General features: G+C 36.7%; 1 protein-coding gene across 3 annotated transcripts in view; it reads right to left on the bottom strand.

The window, feature by feature from the left end:
- Positions 1 to 3,617: 3,617 nt before the first annotated feature.
- SS18 (SS18 subunit of BAF chromatin remodeling complex) overlaps positions 3,618 to 18,372 on the bottom strand; it is a 40,770-nt gene continuing 26,015 nt past the window's right edge. The window contains exons 6-11 of one of the 3 annotated variants that reach the window (XM_015855467.3): positions 13,881 to 14,048; positions 13,113 to 13,217; positions 10,874 to 10,966; positions 10,028 to 10,150; positions 7,343 to 7,476; positions 3,618 to 5,334 (exon numbers count right to left, since the gene is read on the bottom strand). In XM_015855467.3, coding sequence (XP_015710953.1) covers positions 5,308 to 5,334; positions 7,343 to 7,476; positions 10,028 to 10,150; positions 10,874 to 10,966; positions 13,113 to 13,217; positions 13,881 to 14,048 — 650 coding nt within the window. In that variant the 3' untranslated portion in view covers positions 3,618 to 5,307. The remainder of the gene's footprint in view (positions 5,335 to 7,342; positions 7,477 to 10,027; positions 10,151 to 10,873; positions 10,967 to 13,112; positions 13,218 to 13,880; positions 14,049 to 18,372) is intronic. The other 2 variants (XM_015855468.3, XM_015855469.3) reach the window with 2 other exon arrangements.

Raw genomic sequence — 18,372 nt, 5'->3', positions numbered from 1 at the left:
CTCCTGAGTTACAGTAAAAAAGCTACTATGATTAAGGATGGTTTTAAACATTGTTATCTCTTCCTGTTCCTCCTCCTGGTTTGCTAAACTCTCCCTTTACTCAACGCTTTGTGTATATATGTGTGTTTTTTTGCTTTTAAAGGCAATAGCCCTGTTTCCAAATGACAAAGATGCTAATATCATGCAAAATCGAAGGGCAAACAATACAGGCAGAACCAAGATTATGCTGTAATACAGTATCAGTGCTGCCATTATAGCAACAGTCATAACAAGCACCAATGAACATCAGGCTCCATTAGACACCTCAGCCAGTACACCAGGTATTTGCAGTGGTTACAGATTTCCTAGTGCCCACTATAGCCCTGTGGAAAAGTAGCAGGAAGGCTGTGGGGTGAGAAGTGCTATTGCTGGGGAAGTGTAAAAGAAGGCTACTGGACAAACATTCCTCACTTGACTTAAGTCCGATGAAAAATAGTTTGAATACTGAACTGAAAGAACTTAATTTCACAAAAACGACGCTACAGCACATGGCATTTTTCTCAAAGCCTATCTATCTGCAATGGCGATGTGTCAAGGTGCCAGCGCACTTCTGGCAAGGCCAACCGCAGCAGGTGATTAGAATTTATGCTGTGTTAAATTATCTTCTAGATGAAATGAAAATTACGAACCAAAATGGAAAAGCATTTACACGGCAATCCACCTATACCATTTGTTTAAAAAGTGTCAAGTCCAGCCAATGTAAGGCAGCGTTCTGTAGAATTCACAGACATAATGGCTCTGCCGTTCCAGCAGCTGCCTTCACGCTCCCAGGTCTTTCCCACTTGAAACCTAAAGTGTAAAGTGCAAAGCCGCCTACATGCTGAACTACCTTTGAAAAATAATTAAGAATATACAAAACAAATTATGTACTGAGCAGTTTCCCACCAGCCTCTGACTGATGCTCAGTGAATTCCTGACAAACAATTGTCCATACACAATTGTGTTCCTCAGTATTGGTTCTGAAGGTGTTGCCTTCCATTTTCACGTTCTCTGCACCCTTGCAAAAATCAAGACTGCTTGTTAGAGCTCTGGTTTTCCGAAATGCTGAGTACAAAACACTCACTGCAGTTTACTGAACTGAGATAGGCTGGTACTACCCACAGAATTTTTCCTGCCAGTTGAATAACTACATATGATGAAGACAGCATTTTTCCTCCCCAAACCTACTGTGTTGTGTTTGTAAACCTAGACATAAGTTCTGCGACAGCCCATTGCATTTCCTCAGAGTTTGAAGAGCTGAACAATTTAAGCTGTCCTATTTCCACCTCACTGCGACACCTTAAGACATATTCTTTACTCCACTTCCATTTGATGTTACTCAGTGGTCCCAACAGAGCTCTGGCATCGTTTGTATCAATCTTCACCTTCTTTGATATGTAATATTTATTCCTACTTCCTTCCTCTTACAATCCTGACTTCCAGTGCTTCACTGCCCACCTTACAGCATGCTCCATTTTTATGGTAGCTTCTTAGGGAACTTCAGGATCTGTGAGCATAAAAATCAAGAAAATTCCACTTGAATGTGGATGTCCTAAAATAATCTTAATAGATTAATAGACAAGTTTATGGGCTTGTGTGTGTGTGTGCGCACATTCTTTTTTTCTTAATAAACAAACATCCAGTATAGTGTTTATAAATATAAACATTTATCATTTGGTATAATGCTTTATGTAAATACATATTTAACTTACTACCACACCCAGTTATTTTTTCACCCTAGAAGGGTTGTTTGAATCACAGAATGGCCTGGGTTGAAAAGGACCACAATGATCACCTGGTTTCAGCCCCCCTGCTATGTGCAGGGTCACCAACCACCAGACCAGGCTGCCCAGAGCCACATCCAGCCTGGCCTTGAATGCCTCCAGGGATGGGGCATCCACAGCCTCCTTGGGCAACCTGTTCCAGTGCGTCACCACCCTCTGTGAGAAAAACTTCCTTCTAATATCTAACCTACACCTCCCCTGTCTTAGTGTAAAACCATTCCCCTTTGTCCTATCACAATCCACCCTTGTAAACAGTCATACACCCTCCCCTTTAAACACTTCTTTCAAACATTGGAAGGTTACAATGAAGTCCCCCCAGAGCCTCCTCTTCTCCAAGCTGAGTTTGGACTCACTTCATAGGATTTCACCTTTATTTTACGGTACAGCAACTGTAGCATGTGTAGGAACATCAGCTATTCTCATGGAATTTCTTCAGGGCTCCTGGCTGAATTCCACCTGGGCCTGCTGATGTAACAATTTCCCCTCATTTTGTAAATTCAAGCATTGGCTCCTTGTTTGGAATCTAAATTCTGGCCATTTATTTATTTAGCCAAATGAAAGTACGTTTCAGCATCCTCTGCAGTGAGAACTCCAGAAATACAATATTTTTGCACTAAGTCCCTGCACTCCTTTATCAGTAATATTTCTCTCAAGTTAATTACTTTAAGCATTTTGAACTAATCTGAGGAAGACTAAAGTAGGACTGTTTGCAGAGAGATTATTTGCGCTGCTTCACAAAGGGGCACACTTACTTCCTTACATTAGAACACTGCGAAGTCAATTTCATTATGAACCGTGAGCCAACTTCTCCCTATTCTGAGTCATTCACACCAGCAGAAAAGGAAATACAATCACCTGGAAAAAAAATACGATGGCAAAAGAATCACAGCACTAGGACGATTACAGATCATTTAATTCATTAACCGCTCCTCTTTACTCTTCGGACAGTTGTACTGTTTTTGTACACAGAAATGCTCAGTCAGTCTCTCACTTGGCTCTTACTTTCTACACTCTGTATGCAAAATGCCCAGTGTAACACCTTTTTTATTAGTTTGCTATCAGTTGGATTTTATTTAATAAATAATAATTACTAAAACAAACCTCGTTATCTGGCTGTTTTTCGTCACCATGCTCCCGTTGTGCATTCCTGCTTTTTGTTGTTTAGGGAGAACTGTTTCTTTTTTAATATATAACTTTGGTAGGAACACTCACTTTTGAATGGAGCAACCTCCTCTTGAGTTGTTCTGCTGGCATAATATCAGAGGAATAAGGTAATTTTTGTCACCACCAATTAAAAAGTTTTACGAAACAGGACTGTTATAAAACAATTAAACCTTGCAAATGCAGTAGTCTCTAGGAGGGAAACCCTGGAGGAAATTCTGCTTATTAAAATCGCAATTTTAGTTTCCATTAAAAAGGAGAATAAGACAACAGAAGATGGGCTGGCAAGACAAATTATTTCTTAATGTCAGTCGAGCTTATTTCAAATGAGATAACGTATCTACACCAGGTTGGGTTCAACACATTGTTGCCTCCTCAACTCATTTATCTAATTCAGTCATCTTGATTATAGCCTCATGGACCTTCATTTTCAGAGGAAGAATTTCGTAACAAACAACCTACACAACACGCTGATTACTGAACAGTTAATTCTAATTAACTTGGCTATGGCAGGAGAATTTTGATCAAGTCCTAGAATGCAAATACAGCTCGGTTATCCTGGCCAGATTTCTATAAAATCAAAAACTCACAGCAGAGTCTCCAGATGAGACATCAGAGTGATGGGGATCTAATTTAAAGAAACAAATGAGAAAATTAAAATCACAAATAATTTATTCTTCCGTTAGAACTGATGGAGTACAGTTTTAAATAGCAACAAAGTACACAGTGGTGGAAAATTGGCACAGAACCTACAAGCATTTCATTCATAATAATGCTCCTCATGCTGTAACTGTTCAAACCTCGATGTGTATTTCATAACAACCAACTTTAAGAAAACTGCCTTTCCCTTAAAGAATGATGAACAAAATGAAAATCTTGTTTTCCGTCTCTATTGTCATGGATATCAGGAACATCTTTTTGTTTTTACCCTTTCCCCCCCCTTCAACATGATCTCCAATTGAAAAAAAAAAAATAAGGTTTTATTCCCAGGATAATCTTAACTTTTGTCTTTTCTATAAAATTCCCCAGGAATTCCTGAACGCATACATTCCTGCACAAAAGAATATTCATTTATTTATCCGATATACAGTTGCAGGACAGTCCCAAAACCAATTTTTTTGTGTACTATGCTACTGATCAAGGTGCTGCCTCTATCTTGCATGCAACACTATAAGCGTTAATGCAGTTCAAAACAAAATTTGGCATTGACCTCACCAACAGGTTTTTTATTTTTCTGTTATAAAACATCCCTTGGTCTCATATTAACCAATAAGTAAAATGGACACGCACAAAAAATGACCCCTTCTCTAAAGTTATTAACTCCCAGTTAGGAAAGTTTAGATAGGTTTTACAAAGTCTTCTAGGCTATTTTGATACATACAAATTATAAACTAAAGGTTAAAATACACTTATACAATACAGTCCTGTCCTCCATATTGTTTTTCAAATTCTTTGCATATTTAAGCCAGGTAAAATTAACACTTGTCGTTTTCTTTGTTATTGCAATTATTAAGAGGGATTACAGCTCGCTTATGCAAAGCTGTGACAAAACACTTGAGAAATACAACCCAAACATTTATCCTGTTACCCAAAAAATGCTGCAGAAAATTGTCAAACTATGTTAGAAATAGTTTTTACAAAAATGCTTCACTCAGAAAAATTGGAAAGCTTAAAAAATTAATCTTTGCACAAGACTATATTATACCGTCCTCAATTATGTTCCCATTTAGATAACTGGGATTCTCATTCTTTGTACACGAACCTATCAGTGATGTACAATGCTCTTCATCTTTTTTCACTGTTACCTCTATCGTACACCATTTTGAGACTTACAGAATCAAGCACTTATCATGACCCTACCCATTTTAACAGTAGATTTTTTATCCTGTCCAGCGAGTAGTGTACTGTCTTGCATATTCACCACATGAAAAACATAATATACAAAATATTGCTGCTGTAAAAAGTGTGCATATCCCGTTCCCCCTACAAAAAAAATCTGTGGAAAAAATATTAAATTCCCATAACCTTCATAAACATACAAAGCTGTTCGCACCTTTCAGTCTGTAACAGTCTATTTGATATACAGTTCTCAACTCACTGCAAATTGCTATGTCACATATTTTCTGTCCAATATTGCCATCTAGAGTAGAGATGTGAAATCAGCTTCTGAGAACCTACAGTCCTTTAACAATTAACCCATGAAGACCGTATACTGTAAAACAGCCACAAGATTTTTTCCAAAGACTAGATGAAATGGGAGGTTTTCATCTCAGGAAGATGTCCACAGTGCTGAGAAGACAATATGGCTGCTAATAGATATTGCCTACCGGAATGTGAATACTTTTCACTGTTGGTAATTTCCATATTGACCCTAAAAAGGAAATTCAAAATACATAATTAGAGTACAAGGTATATTTCCCTGTATTAAAAGCTCAAATCAGAAGATTTTCCAAACAAACTATGATGTTGAAAGTTGAACACAAATGACAACAAACAGCAAACCGAGTTGAATAAATACAGAGCTTCATCTCAGTAAAAATCATTTGTGTTTTAATACAACATGGTATCGATTTAAAGCCAGACAACAAACCTCATCAGAAAGGTATGACTTTGAATTTAATACGCTGCTGTGAAATTTGCAGGACACCACAAAAAACAAAAGACAGAAATTACTGCTCACCCAGACTTCAAAACCTATTTTAAAAATATAAGGTCACCCAAATTCAAGTAATTCAGGAATATCACCTGTTTTCAGTGACACTTAAAAGCACTCATCCATTAAAAATCACAGAAGAGCAATTCATGTAGCTCAAAAACCAAGGAATCCTTGTGAACACAACTAGTAAGCTTATCTTATGAGAATCAGTTATTACGTATGTCCAATTGACAAAATTAGCCTAATCTATTTCTTTTCACAGAGCATCACATAATGAAGACAAGGCAGAGGTGAAAGCTTCACTGCTACAAGCCTACCGTGATCTTTCACCATAGCGTTCAAGGTCTGCAGAAACAAATACTGCACTAAGTGCAGACTCAACACTATTTCATGTTAAGTATCATCACATCATGGCAATAGTTTCAATTTCATTTTTACATTGCAATGTCAGTTTTTTCCATTGTAATATACCAATCAGGGAGAAAAATCTCAGAACAGCTGCCAGAGGAGAACTTAAGCAGCAGAATTCCTCTGAGAATGGCTAGCACAGAAATGTAAAGAGGTCTTCTATAATTGAGTTTTCCTGACAAACTCAGACTGCACAAACTGGAAGACTACAGCATAGCTACCTGTGCCACAACCAAAGCATATTCATGTAGCTAACACTTTACGTAAGGGAGTTAACTGTTTTAGTACATGCTTAGTTTATCTTTTAAATAACCAGGAAAAGTAACTGCATCTCTCAACAACCACATTGCAAGAGTTTGCCTGTTTCTTTTTCCTTGTCTTTTTCAGTTTCTGTAAGGAGGAAGCCAGCTGTCCTCCATTAGAAATGCAAGTAATTGGGGTTAATCTCACCTCCAAAGGAAAGTTTTTAAGAATTCAATTCTTATTCTACTGACATATCAGCATTTTTTAAACACTAAAATTTCAACTGGATCTTAAAATATATTTAGCTATCTCAATTTTATTTATGCCAAGGAAAATAATGCTGTATGTTTCAACGACATTTCTGAACTTTTTATATTACAAGAATTGTATTTTTACAGTATGTTCTATAGGGATAAAATCAGTTTCATTCAACAGTAAAACAACAATTTTTTACAGGGCTACCCCAGTACAACTTCAGCCTAGTGCTTTGATGAGTTTTTATTGTTTGTTTTAAACTTATCTTAGCAGAGATGGGAAAGAAGAAGGTAATATTCAGGTTACTTCTTTCTCACGTATTCCTTCCTACTCTTTAGAGGAAACCTGTGCAAAAATGGTTTCCTATCTCCCCACAGAGCTCTACAAGTAAGAAGGACTTAAGTTGTATGCCAGAGGTGCTTCTACAGCTGTGAGGATTACCAGATTTGTGTTTGTGAGAGAATCAATGAAACAATTCAGCACGAGATTAAAAGATTTAGGAACCTCAACTTTCAGATTTGTCATTTCATATTCAGCTACAAAACAGATCAACTTAAAATTTTTAAGGTCTGCAAACATTGTCTGGAGAGCCTCGCTTTGCCAAACTGCATTAAACTTTGCACACTCAAAATAGGCTATCTAAGCACACTTCTAGACAAACATTTCTGGATAACTCTACTGTTAATGAAACTCTTGAGAACTGTGCACACATGTCAGAGACTACATCCTCAAATTCATCAGTTAACATGTCACAAGAAACCAAAATTATCCAATGAATGTTTAAGAATCATGACTTCCTAACTGAGTGAAAGAATACCTGGTCATATCCATAAGGCCTCTGCTGTGGTGGCTGTGGTGGCCCAGGCTGTGTGGGTCTGTATCCCCCATACTGCTGGCCTTGTCCTTGTGGATAATTGGGATATTGAGGTCCAGGGCCACCCTGGGAAGGGCCTAGAGAATGTTAAAATGGAAAAAAGAAATAAAAGGGAAAAAAAAATAAGACTGCATAAGAAATCAGGAAGAAAATGGTACAAGTACTGGGTTTCACAACTGTGAAAAGCTAAGAAATATCTCTACCATAAAATCAGGTCTTCTGTCTAAAAGCATTATCAGCGACAATGACTCTCTAATCCTAGAAAGCACCTTAGCTGACAATGTCTGTTGTGCTACAACCATAGAAAATTTACAACTCTTTTTCCCCTAATTACCAATGGATGTAGTTCCACACATAAGGTCACAGAACAGAGAAAAAGCAAAATGTGACAAACCATAAACAAGAGCACTTTCCATGACTGAGGGATGCTCACTCTTCTGCTGTATTCTACTCCAGTTCACAACTTCATAATGTGAGGAGCAGCCAAATGAACAACTGCCTTCAGTGACTGGACTGTCTAAAGAGACCAGCAGTGCTGTACTGCCAAAAGTCAGTTCCCAAACCACAGGGGGCAATCATAAATGGGACATCAGGAAAGCAAGTTACATGCATAAAATGTATGATGTGACAACCAGTAAATTCTACTATTCTACATCCCCCTCCTCTGTCACCTTAACTTTACAGGAACAGAATAGAATGGCTCGACTCTTTTGGTTGTAAAGGAAGCAGCTCTTTTGTCAAGACAAACTTTCTGTCACTGTTCACAGGGACTAAGCCAGTCAACCAAATGGAATGTATGTTACTACCATCGGGCACTGAAGATATCTTTCAAAGAAAATTAAACTCATCCCCTCCTACCTTGGTAGATATGATGTCCTGTGTATTTCAGAGATACTAGCTACTTCAACACCACCTGCTAAAACTGGCAGACTTGGGAAAAGCTGTAACTCCGGAGAAGTATTTTAGAAAAAACAGGTGTTTATTTTTTTTAAATCACAGAAAACAGATTACTTTTTATCAATAAGATGACTCAGTACAAGAGTAGGCTAGATCAAGCTACAGGCACTGGCCCGTAACTCTTTTGGTAACTGTGGATCTACAAGACAGTCAGAAAGATGACCAAGCAAAGACGAGTTCCTTAGCATATTACCATTCTCCTCAGGCCTCAGATCTCCTTGAACTATACAGCTTCTGCTTTGAACAGTGAAACAAAACCTTAAAGATTGATATTAATGACTGAAATGCTGATTTATTTTTGCAAATTAGAAAGCAATTAAATATTAAATTGAGCAGGGCTACTATATCCTAAAAAGTGCTGTGTTCATCTGACAAATGAAGCCTGGCTTTTATTTATTCATGGTCATACTTTACGGTTGAATTCTAAATATTCAGTAATAAATTCTATAAAATGAAATGGAATGTGTTAATTTTGGGCTTCAATGTCTATTTTTACTTAAAAAAAAAAAAAAGAAACTAAAAAAGCGCAATTTTGGGGTTTACAAAAATAGCTTCCTCTAGTATTTCTTAACCCAAATACTCAGAATACTAGATTTTATTTCTTTACTTAATCAGAATAGAGAGCTAGACCTTCCTTCTGTTCCTATATTAAGCTTAGCAGAATGTAAGTACACAAACGTTATTTTAGAATTCTAATTTTTTCCATAACATCCAAAAGAAGGAGATTTTCTTAATGTCAGCAGGTCTTCCTTAAAACTGTTTCAATATAACTGGATTTGGGGCAATCTCGGCATTTGTCTACACAGCAAAGAAGTCACCCATGGACTTCCACACGTTTCCACAATGCAGTAAGTCTTAGCATGTAAACCTACCAGAAAGCTAAAGTTAAAACATATGTAATTAGATTTCAGAGATTGCTTCTTAGATGTTGCATATCTTAAGATAAATATGTACAGCTTTACGATGTACAACAACAAGCAGAAATAAGAGCAATATCTGCTGACTTACAGTTTTCACAGACAGTTCACAGAAATTACCTACTATTACTTTAAGTCTCCTGTTTGGGAGTTCTCCTTGAATCTAAAGAATACATCATTTAACTTGTGGCAGATTTCTCATTCTTGCTATACATTACACAGTTTGCACCATCAGCTCAAGCATTTGCAAAACAAATCCTTAGAAAACACCATAGGTAATGCTGCTGGTCTTTTCTTTACTTGTAGGTACAAGAATTTCAATTGAATGATTCATTTGTGTTGGATGAATTTTAAATAGGGGTTTTGTTTGTTTGTTGTTTTTAAAGATTTTGTTCTAAATGCCAAGTCCAGAGATGGAGTGGCGTAGGTGACTCTTTGCCAACTTCATGCCCTCTAGACTGTGTTCACCAAGGACACAGAATAGAGCAGAGCTTTTCTAAATTACAGACGCTTTTGAAGATAGTATGTAGACATGGCTCAGCTTTCTGTGTAACCAGGTTGTCCAAGCTTGCAACAGATCTACTTCCAAACAGATGCTGTTTTCTACACTTCCTTGTTTTGCTCCATTGAAATTGAGAGCATACAGCTTCCTTGCACAAGCCCAGCCTTTCAACCCAGTAAAATCAGGACAGAATAACATACGAAGACCTCTTAGTGTTATCTCCAACTACTGCCTGCACCGTCAGGTTCTTACCATAACCCTGCTGTTGTCCAGGATAGCCTTGTTGGCCTGGATATTGCTGCTGTTGTGGTGGGTAACCCTGCTGTTGGGGTGGTCCTTGATATGCATCTTGCTGCTGACCATATTGTGAGTTTCCTGTAAGATGATTGCGAGAAAGAAGAAACAACTGAAGGTGCTTACTTGATTAAATATTTTTCCTTTTAAGATGCACAGCCAACAACACAAGAACAAAATGAAAATGCAATATTGATTTCAAAAACTGAACAAAACAAAGAAAACTCAAACCAAACAGAAGGAATTCGGCCAAACAAACTGCAGTTAAAGCCAATTTTGCAGAGTTGAACTGCAGCACTTTCAGCATCTCTGCCAAAGGAGCATTGCATTTACTGGAACGTCACAGTCATAAGATCATGACTATACTAAATAAAATAAAAAAGACAAAATTAAGGACAGCTACAAGAGCACAGACTAGCTACACAAGATCAGCAAGCTGTTTCCTAACGGCACTATAATTATACAAAATATATACACACACAAAAAGATTTAGAACTGAACCAACAAATTTATGTTTAAATAAAAATTTCCATTGAGATTAAAAAAAAATAAAAAAATCTCTGAAGTGTTTTAGTCATTTTACTGTTGTTAGAAATGGCAAATTATGGTTATATATTTTAGGTGTTTGCAAGAAATTACTCTGAATGCTTCGAGTTCCCTGCAATTCTCAAGACAGCCAGCAACTAGTATTCTACAAGAGCTTTGCATGGGTATAAGTTGTGTTGTGCAAGAATTTTGGTTCCCGTTGCGGGTGGGGGAGGAAAGGGAATGTATGTGCGTATGTGTGTGAAGGTATATAGATACCTCCTTCGTAGTAATGTTGTGAGGAATCCTCATAAGGCCTATCGTAGCCTTGTTCAGGATACGACGGTTGCTGATAACCGTAATCATTATGACCTACATCAATTCGACAAGAGACAGGAAGAAACGTTAATGGCCTCTGAGTGAAAACCCTAAGAATATTTCATTTCTCAGAAAAATGAAAAAAAATTTCAACTGGATATACATGAAAAATATTTTTCAATTGTATTAGTCAAAGTTTTATTCATATGATTTTCTTTCATACTGAATTAACATGTGACAGGAAAAAAAAAAGCTTAAAGCAGTAGTTTTAGCAACATCACAGCAAAGGATGATCTTAACCTTCTGATAATCCTTGTTGGGGGAAAAAAATACTTTATCTTTCACTCAAAAAAAAAAGAAAGCATTTAGGCCTTTCACATGTAAATAACCTGAATTAAATTAGAATGAACAAAGAAAGCAATTATCATACTTTGTCTAACACCTGTTCTGCTGATCTCCAATTCGAAAGCATATGCTAAAAGCAGTGTGAAATAGAACAAATAAAGCTCAGCAAAGTTATGGATTACAGTCTACATTAAATTTTGCTTTGAAGTGACAGAAAAATAATATTCCCAAGCTTGTTTTTTCCCTACAAAAGTAATTCCTACAAGCCTTAGTGAACTTTTCCTCCAGTCCTGAGCAGAATCATTACAAACAAACTCTTCTATTCAGAGACAGTAGGTATCTCCGATTATGGAACCAATACATGCAGTAAGCACCCCACCTGTTTGATGCTTTAAGAGTAAGTACATCTGACAGATGAAAAAAATACAAGAACATATTGCATTGCTACTCTGGTAAAGAAATGAAGATGAAATTTTGTTTAAATTCTGAATAAAATTAGATCAGGTAGCTACTATAGAAGAAAACAGTATAAAATAAGTGGTCTTTGAAATTACTTCTGGAACTGTACAATACTTCATGGATGTAACCTAATAAAATACACAATCATTAACACAAAGCTTATAATACAATCTCTAGTTCAAGAGAAGTGTGATAAAGAGGTAGTGATAAAGAATGAATCTTTAGAAGGAATAATTCTCAGTGAATTCCTCTGTTCTGCCACAGATCTGTCAGTGATTATGTCCAATTGCCTTCACTATAGTAAATATACAACAATCATTTAAAGTTCACATTTATAACATGGAAGTTCAAAAACAAAAGTTTAATAATGATGAGTTATGCCCACTGTAAAAGAGCTTTGCACACATATATCCAAAAATAACACACGTAAACTTATATATGCATGGCTTGTTGTATCTTAAAATCAATTTAATAGAAATGAAAATTCAGCCAACTAACCTGTGCCCTTTTATTTGCAATGAGCAACAGCTCTGACAATAACACTGTTTAGCTTTGTGTACGTTTGTTTTGTTAAAAAACACTGATATCTACCACATTCCTTGAACTTCTTAAGAAAGCATTATACTGTGCACACTATTCTCACTGCAGTCATGACTCAACGTTTTTGTTCTCCCAGTCTCTGTTCAGTCTAAAAACAGGTCAATTGCAACTTTTCTAACTTAGAACACAACACAATAGCCTTTAGCACTCTAAACTCCACGAGGCAGGAGGACAGATTTATGCAATTCAAAGTTATGGCCTTGCCTAGAAAGCCCTGTGGGGTGGTAGGGGACTTCTAAGGAGGATTAACAGTTACAAGATCCTCAGGGCAGGGACCGTTCCATACCTTTGTGAAAATTACACTGAAGGCCCATACCAATAGCAACAAGAACACATTTGTGTGACATGAAAACTAAGCACTAAGTTAAAAATATAAAATATTTACAGAAAAACACATTTCTTAAGCAAGTTCATCAATTTCAGTAGAATCTTTATTAAAAGAATATCACCCCCTCTTTTATTTATAATGAAGTTATGATTTAATTCATCTCGACTGTACCAGACATACTAAAGATCCCTCCTTTTAGATACACCAATTACAGATTTTTCACTTTGAAATACTAAAACTGTTGTTATAGTTTCAAATGGGAGTGTTACAAATCACATACTCTAAATTGTAAAATTAATTACTCATTGTAACTAAAACTGTATGAACAATTCTGAACTTGGGAGCTTTTGTAAATGTGAGGTATGATATTCCATTACTACTCTTGTCCCATTCCATAATTTTGGGCATATCTGCATTAATACTGGGCAGGTATAGAAAATGGGAAAGTCAACATTTATGAGAGATTACCATCAGGGTAATATTGCTGGTTCATGCCTTCTGGAGGACCTTGTCCACCATGACTGTATTGGTCCCCATAATAGTCTTCCTGGCCTGAGTACTGCTGTGGTGGGCCTGAAAAACCACAACCAGTCAATAGGTAAATAACTTGTTTTCTCTATTATAAAGTCTGCTATTTTCTGATTTTACTATGAGAAATATTTCTCAAATGTACTCCCCACCCATACTGTTGTATTTCGGACAACATACGTAATCTATTTGACTTAACAACAACAAAAACATCTCTATATATTTTACACACACATACAAGCATACAGTTGTTTGGCTGCATCAGATTGAGTACATATATATCAAACTTCAGTTCTGAGATCATTTTGGGAACACATGTATAACAGCACCAAGTATTAAAAATGAAGTTACTCTTTTTCTAGAAAGACATGGGGGGGGGGGGATAAAAAAAGAAAAAAAGAAAAAAACAAGGCTGCAGAACACTGTTCCCTTTTATAATTGAACAAATTCAGAATCAGGAAGGTACTTCACTCTTTTTCTATACCTATCATTTTAATATTGAAACAGAATTCACTTGCATTCAAGTTTAACTGTGATACCAGTAACCTGTTGCTACAAGAAACAAAAAAAAAAGAGTCTGCAAACAAAGTCTGTAACTGGAACACCCAATGATTTCACTGAGATTTGGTGTAAACAAGAAAATTATTCAAAATAATTTTCCAGCTGGTTATTTAAAATCAATGTAAGAACACTGAAGAGAAGGTCTACCTTGCTGTGGCGGTCTGTATGGAGGAATCTGTCTCTGGCCCATCATGTGATTGCCTTGGTTAACTTGGCCCATCATTCCCATAGGTGGTTGCTGTCCCTGGTAATGCTGGCCACCAGCCTGTGGCATGTTGTACTGCTGGGAAGGAGGCTGCTGGTGCATCATTGGACCTATAAAAGAAGAGTAACAAATATGTCTTCTGTAACTCCACTTTAAAAAGCAGATCAAAGTCTCTATTTTCAGTTATTTCATGCACATTAGTTGTTTCTGCACCTACACAAATACAATGAGTTCAGTAATGAAGCTATGAAAGAGAACTCATACTATGTAGGACTGCTTTCTAGACGTCGTCTTCTTTGAACTAGAGATACAAATTTACTCATAAACAAATAACTAAAATTTTCTTCATTTTTCTATGTTTGTTTAAAAAAAGAATCTGCAAAGAAAATGTAGATATACATATATGTAGATATAATACCTGATTGTGAAACCTTGACAAGTTGTGGAAACGTTATTTAACACTGCAAATTCCTTGGGGCACAGTTTTAATATACCTTTAGCTGTTGTTATAGTGCAAGAACAAACCACCTAGCTGTTATCACAAAATAAACAATTTTATTTAGCCTGTAAAGACAAACTACTTGCATAACTGAGTCAGACAATCATGCAACAGGCATTATGCAAAAAGACCCACAGGAATATATGCACTGACCTCCACACAATAGTCCCACACAGATTAGTACAAAAATCTTTCAGTACCAAGCTGCTGAATCACAGAATCACCAAGGTTGGAAAAGACCTAAAAGTTCATCCAGTCCAACCATTCACCTATTACCAAGAACTCCCACTAAGCCATGTCCCTCAACACAACATCCAAATGTTCCTTACATCCAGACATTCCTTTCCAAATTTCTATGAGCCACAGATAGAACATGAGAGATCAAGTACTGCCCATGTTTTAATCACTCAAGAAAACATGGTTAAGGCTGAACGTGTAGTCATGTTAACCAGTAATGAAAACAGACAGCTAAAGAGTGACCCACTGACACAGTACAGCAATGAAATGATAACTGAGCCGTTTCATTTGAATGTAGGTTATGCTGATAAAACTTTTAATAAAGAATAGCCTCTTCACTTCCTCAGAAGAGTTATTTCAGCATTAAAATACGAGAAGAGTTGTGACAAAGAGCTAAAGTTGTCAAACAATCTATTTTCATAATATGCCAATTGAAAAAACTAACGCACATCTTGTAATTAAACAACAAAGAGAAAATAATTAGACTCACTGAAAAAAAATAAAACAAATAAAAATATCAGACTAGACCAACCACACTCCATTTCAAGAGAAAAATGCTGTCATCTACTTGCCAATTTCCACCATTGCATTTCTTTTCCACTATTTCTGTTGTTAATATGGTGCTAAAGCACTACTAATTCCTATGTAAGACTGAAGCGCTACAGAACAAGCTAGGTACAGTCAGTGCCAACAATGGACTTACAGATGGAATGGAATACAAAGTCACTTAGGTCCTCTCTGTGTGGGATTACAAAAGGAAGTTAAACCAAATTAATGGTATGAATTCAAAATGTTTTAGTTAAAGCCATTAAACGCCTGTGTGGAATCTCTCAGTTAGAAGTGAAGTGGCCTTAGTTCCATTAAGCTTCATTTTCCTCTGAAGACAAACACTGGCCACTCTTGAAGTGATCTCGTTCTGCTTCTACTCTTTGGGGTGGCAGTTTCCATGTTCTGATATTAAAGTTTTAAAACAAGGTTTATATTTTGATACTATAATTATTTTTCACTTAAAAACATGTTCCATTTTGATCTTCTGAACAAGGAGGTAATTCAGATCATTCCATTTCACTGTTTTTTGTTCAGAATTACTGAGAAAAATGAGGCAGCCTTTAAAAAAACAAAAAGTTCTTGCCATAATATTCCTAGATCTCAAGAAAGCTTGTTAATTAACAATATTAATATTAGTCACAATACAATGTGATAAAATGTGTTGGGTCCCCATGGTGCAATGTAGAGGTTTTCTGTTTGCTTTTTAAATTAGAACTTCATTAACGCTTTGTAGAGCCACAATGAGAATTCACTGCCCTGTATCAGTGTGTGCTGTGTTAATAACTGAGTGCCTGGCTTCCTTCCAGTTCGGTTCACAACTCCCTCTCACTACGAAGATAACTAGGAGAACAACCATGGTCTCCATCATCTCACATACCAGAACCATTTTATGCAGAAGTTTTGAGGGGCGGGGGAACTTTGTATTTGCCTTTTCTTTTGAAAAGGCATAAAATGAAGCTACATTTATTCATCTACAATGCTTACGTGACACAACTGTAACCAAGAGAACCCCTTCACAAAGCTTAAGATGATCATTATGGCATTTTTCAACCCATCTGTGATTTTAAGATGCTGCTCAGTTCAAATAGTCTTCTGCACCTACCAATAAAACCCAGACACGTTTCATCAGAAGGACTGATTTACAAGAAAGAAAGGGAATGACCACTTAAGTAAAAATAGGCTGGTTCCAGATCTTTTTAAAAATCCGCCTAATCTTGGGGCAACTTCCTGACAAGAAACTACCTATGGAATCCAACAACCTAACTGTCGGACACAAAGCAAATGGAGGCAAGATGAAAAGCAAACCAGAAGCGGGCTCTAGCTAAACCTAATAGATTTGGGAAATGCACTGAGGTGAGGATGAATGAGCTGCTGAAAAGTTCATTTTTTGCTTAGCCACATCTTCTGCTGAAATTCAGACAGCTGGTGGCAAATGTTACAAGAGGACAACAATAACTGCAACATAGTTGAAACTTCTGGAAGAGAAGCAGAGCAATGAGGAACCACATTCATATGGCTGTGCTGTTCCAATCCAACAGCTAAGGGAAAGGCTGGCTATAATAGGAAAGTAAAACAAGCTGTTGTTTCTCCAGTCTTAAAAACTATGTATGTTTTGTTGCTAAAAAAAGAGTCCCTTCTTAAGGCACTTCAGTGAGTGCACAGACATCAATTAAGCTACTGGAAACTCTCATTCAGAGTATTAGCAAAGCACACCATGCCAGGTGCTAAATCTCACCTTGGATTCCACTACTGGACAAACAAAATGTAAACCTAGCAATGCAGCAGCCCTCAGCAACATTTTGTTTGTTGTCATTGTTTTCCTTAAGGATTAAAAATAAATAAATACAGCAAATACTTAATTTAAAGATTTTATCCTGATCTGCCATACCCTGAATATGTTCCTACTTCAGATAACACTGGATGTTCCCATCCTTCTATTCCTTTCACTCTATGGACAATTAAAGGGGATACAGGATTCCACACCAGCCTAGTCAGCTGTCTCTATGATCTGTTCATATCTGCTTGTAATTCAAAGAGCTCTAAAACCTGATTCTAAATTCACATAAATGGAAATGTCATTCAAAAAACCTCAGTGTCAGACTACACAACTGGTCTTCTGCAAGTGACCAAGTCAACACAATGTTCTCACATAGGGTTCAGCTGTTAAAAGGAAACCAGCCTTGCTCCCACACCCCAAGCAACGTATAATGCTCATTAAATAATAACTGAGGGAGTCTGGCACTTGATTCAAGCTCTTCTTGCATGGCAACAGGATCTAGCAAGATGATCTGAGAAATAACACTGCAGAGACTGTCAAACTATTACTTTGTTGGTCCTTACTCTTAAAGCATTTGAGCTATGAATCTATGACTGTAGAAGATCTTTTCAATATAACCAGGAGAAATTTCCATATTTGTTTTGGGTTCCAGAAAATTGTGCTTACACTTCCCTTCTGAAAAGTCAAAAACTGGCAAGAGTTAAAGAAGTGCATTCAACTTAAATAGCTTCCCATACAGAAGCGGGCATGCATCTACAAAAAAGCAGCTTTTCCCTAGTCAATCAGCTCCCGTTGCCTCCTGTCCTTTCTGAAAAGGTAGCCAATATTCCATGCATATGTCCCAGGATGATACAGCAGCTTTCTAATCAAGTCACATGCAGAATCTTCCCTTAAGATGTTCTTCTTCTTAAATCCAGAATGCCTAAATTCTTCTTCTGTAAATAAACTACTTACGTAACAACTGCTTTTCATTTTACACATTTCCATCGCTAGCATTTTATAAAGTTAATGTATATCAATAAAGAGTAGACCAAAAGAAAATCCCACAATGGCTTCTGTACTACGTATTAAACTCCTTAATTAGTACTTTTTTGGTTTTCCCTACTAACCACATACTTCTCAAAATGCATACATGCAGTAAGACGTCTTGCTAGAATCTTAACATTATGTTAAGAACACACAAACGTTACGTCAAATATTTTTTGTGTATTATAGTGTTATCTTCTATTATATGATAGCAGCCTTTTTTCTACAAGTCCTGGCCTCATTCAGTAACAGTAGATATTATTCACTGAAAAGCCATTCAATATTTTGTTTCCTCCTCATTGTTCAGTGTGAGATGCCATGCCAATTCAAATACTGCTCCAAAGAC

The sequence above is a fragment of the Coturnix japonica genome, chromosome 2 (genome assembly GCF_054131305.1).
Source record: "Coturnix japonica strain WE chromosome 2, WE-NBRP24, whole genome shotgun sequence".
Lineage (NCBI taxonomy): Eukaryota > Metazoa > Chordata > Aves > Galliformes > Phasianidae > Coturnix > Coturnix japonica.
The sequence above is the reverse complement of the archived record's forward strand: the minus strand, read 5'-3'. Positions and strand labels throughout refer to the sequence as shown.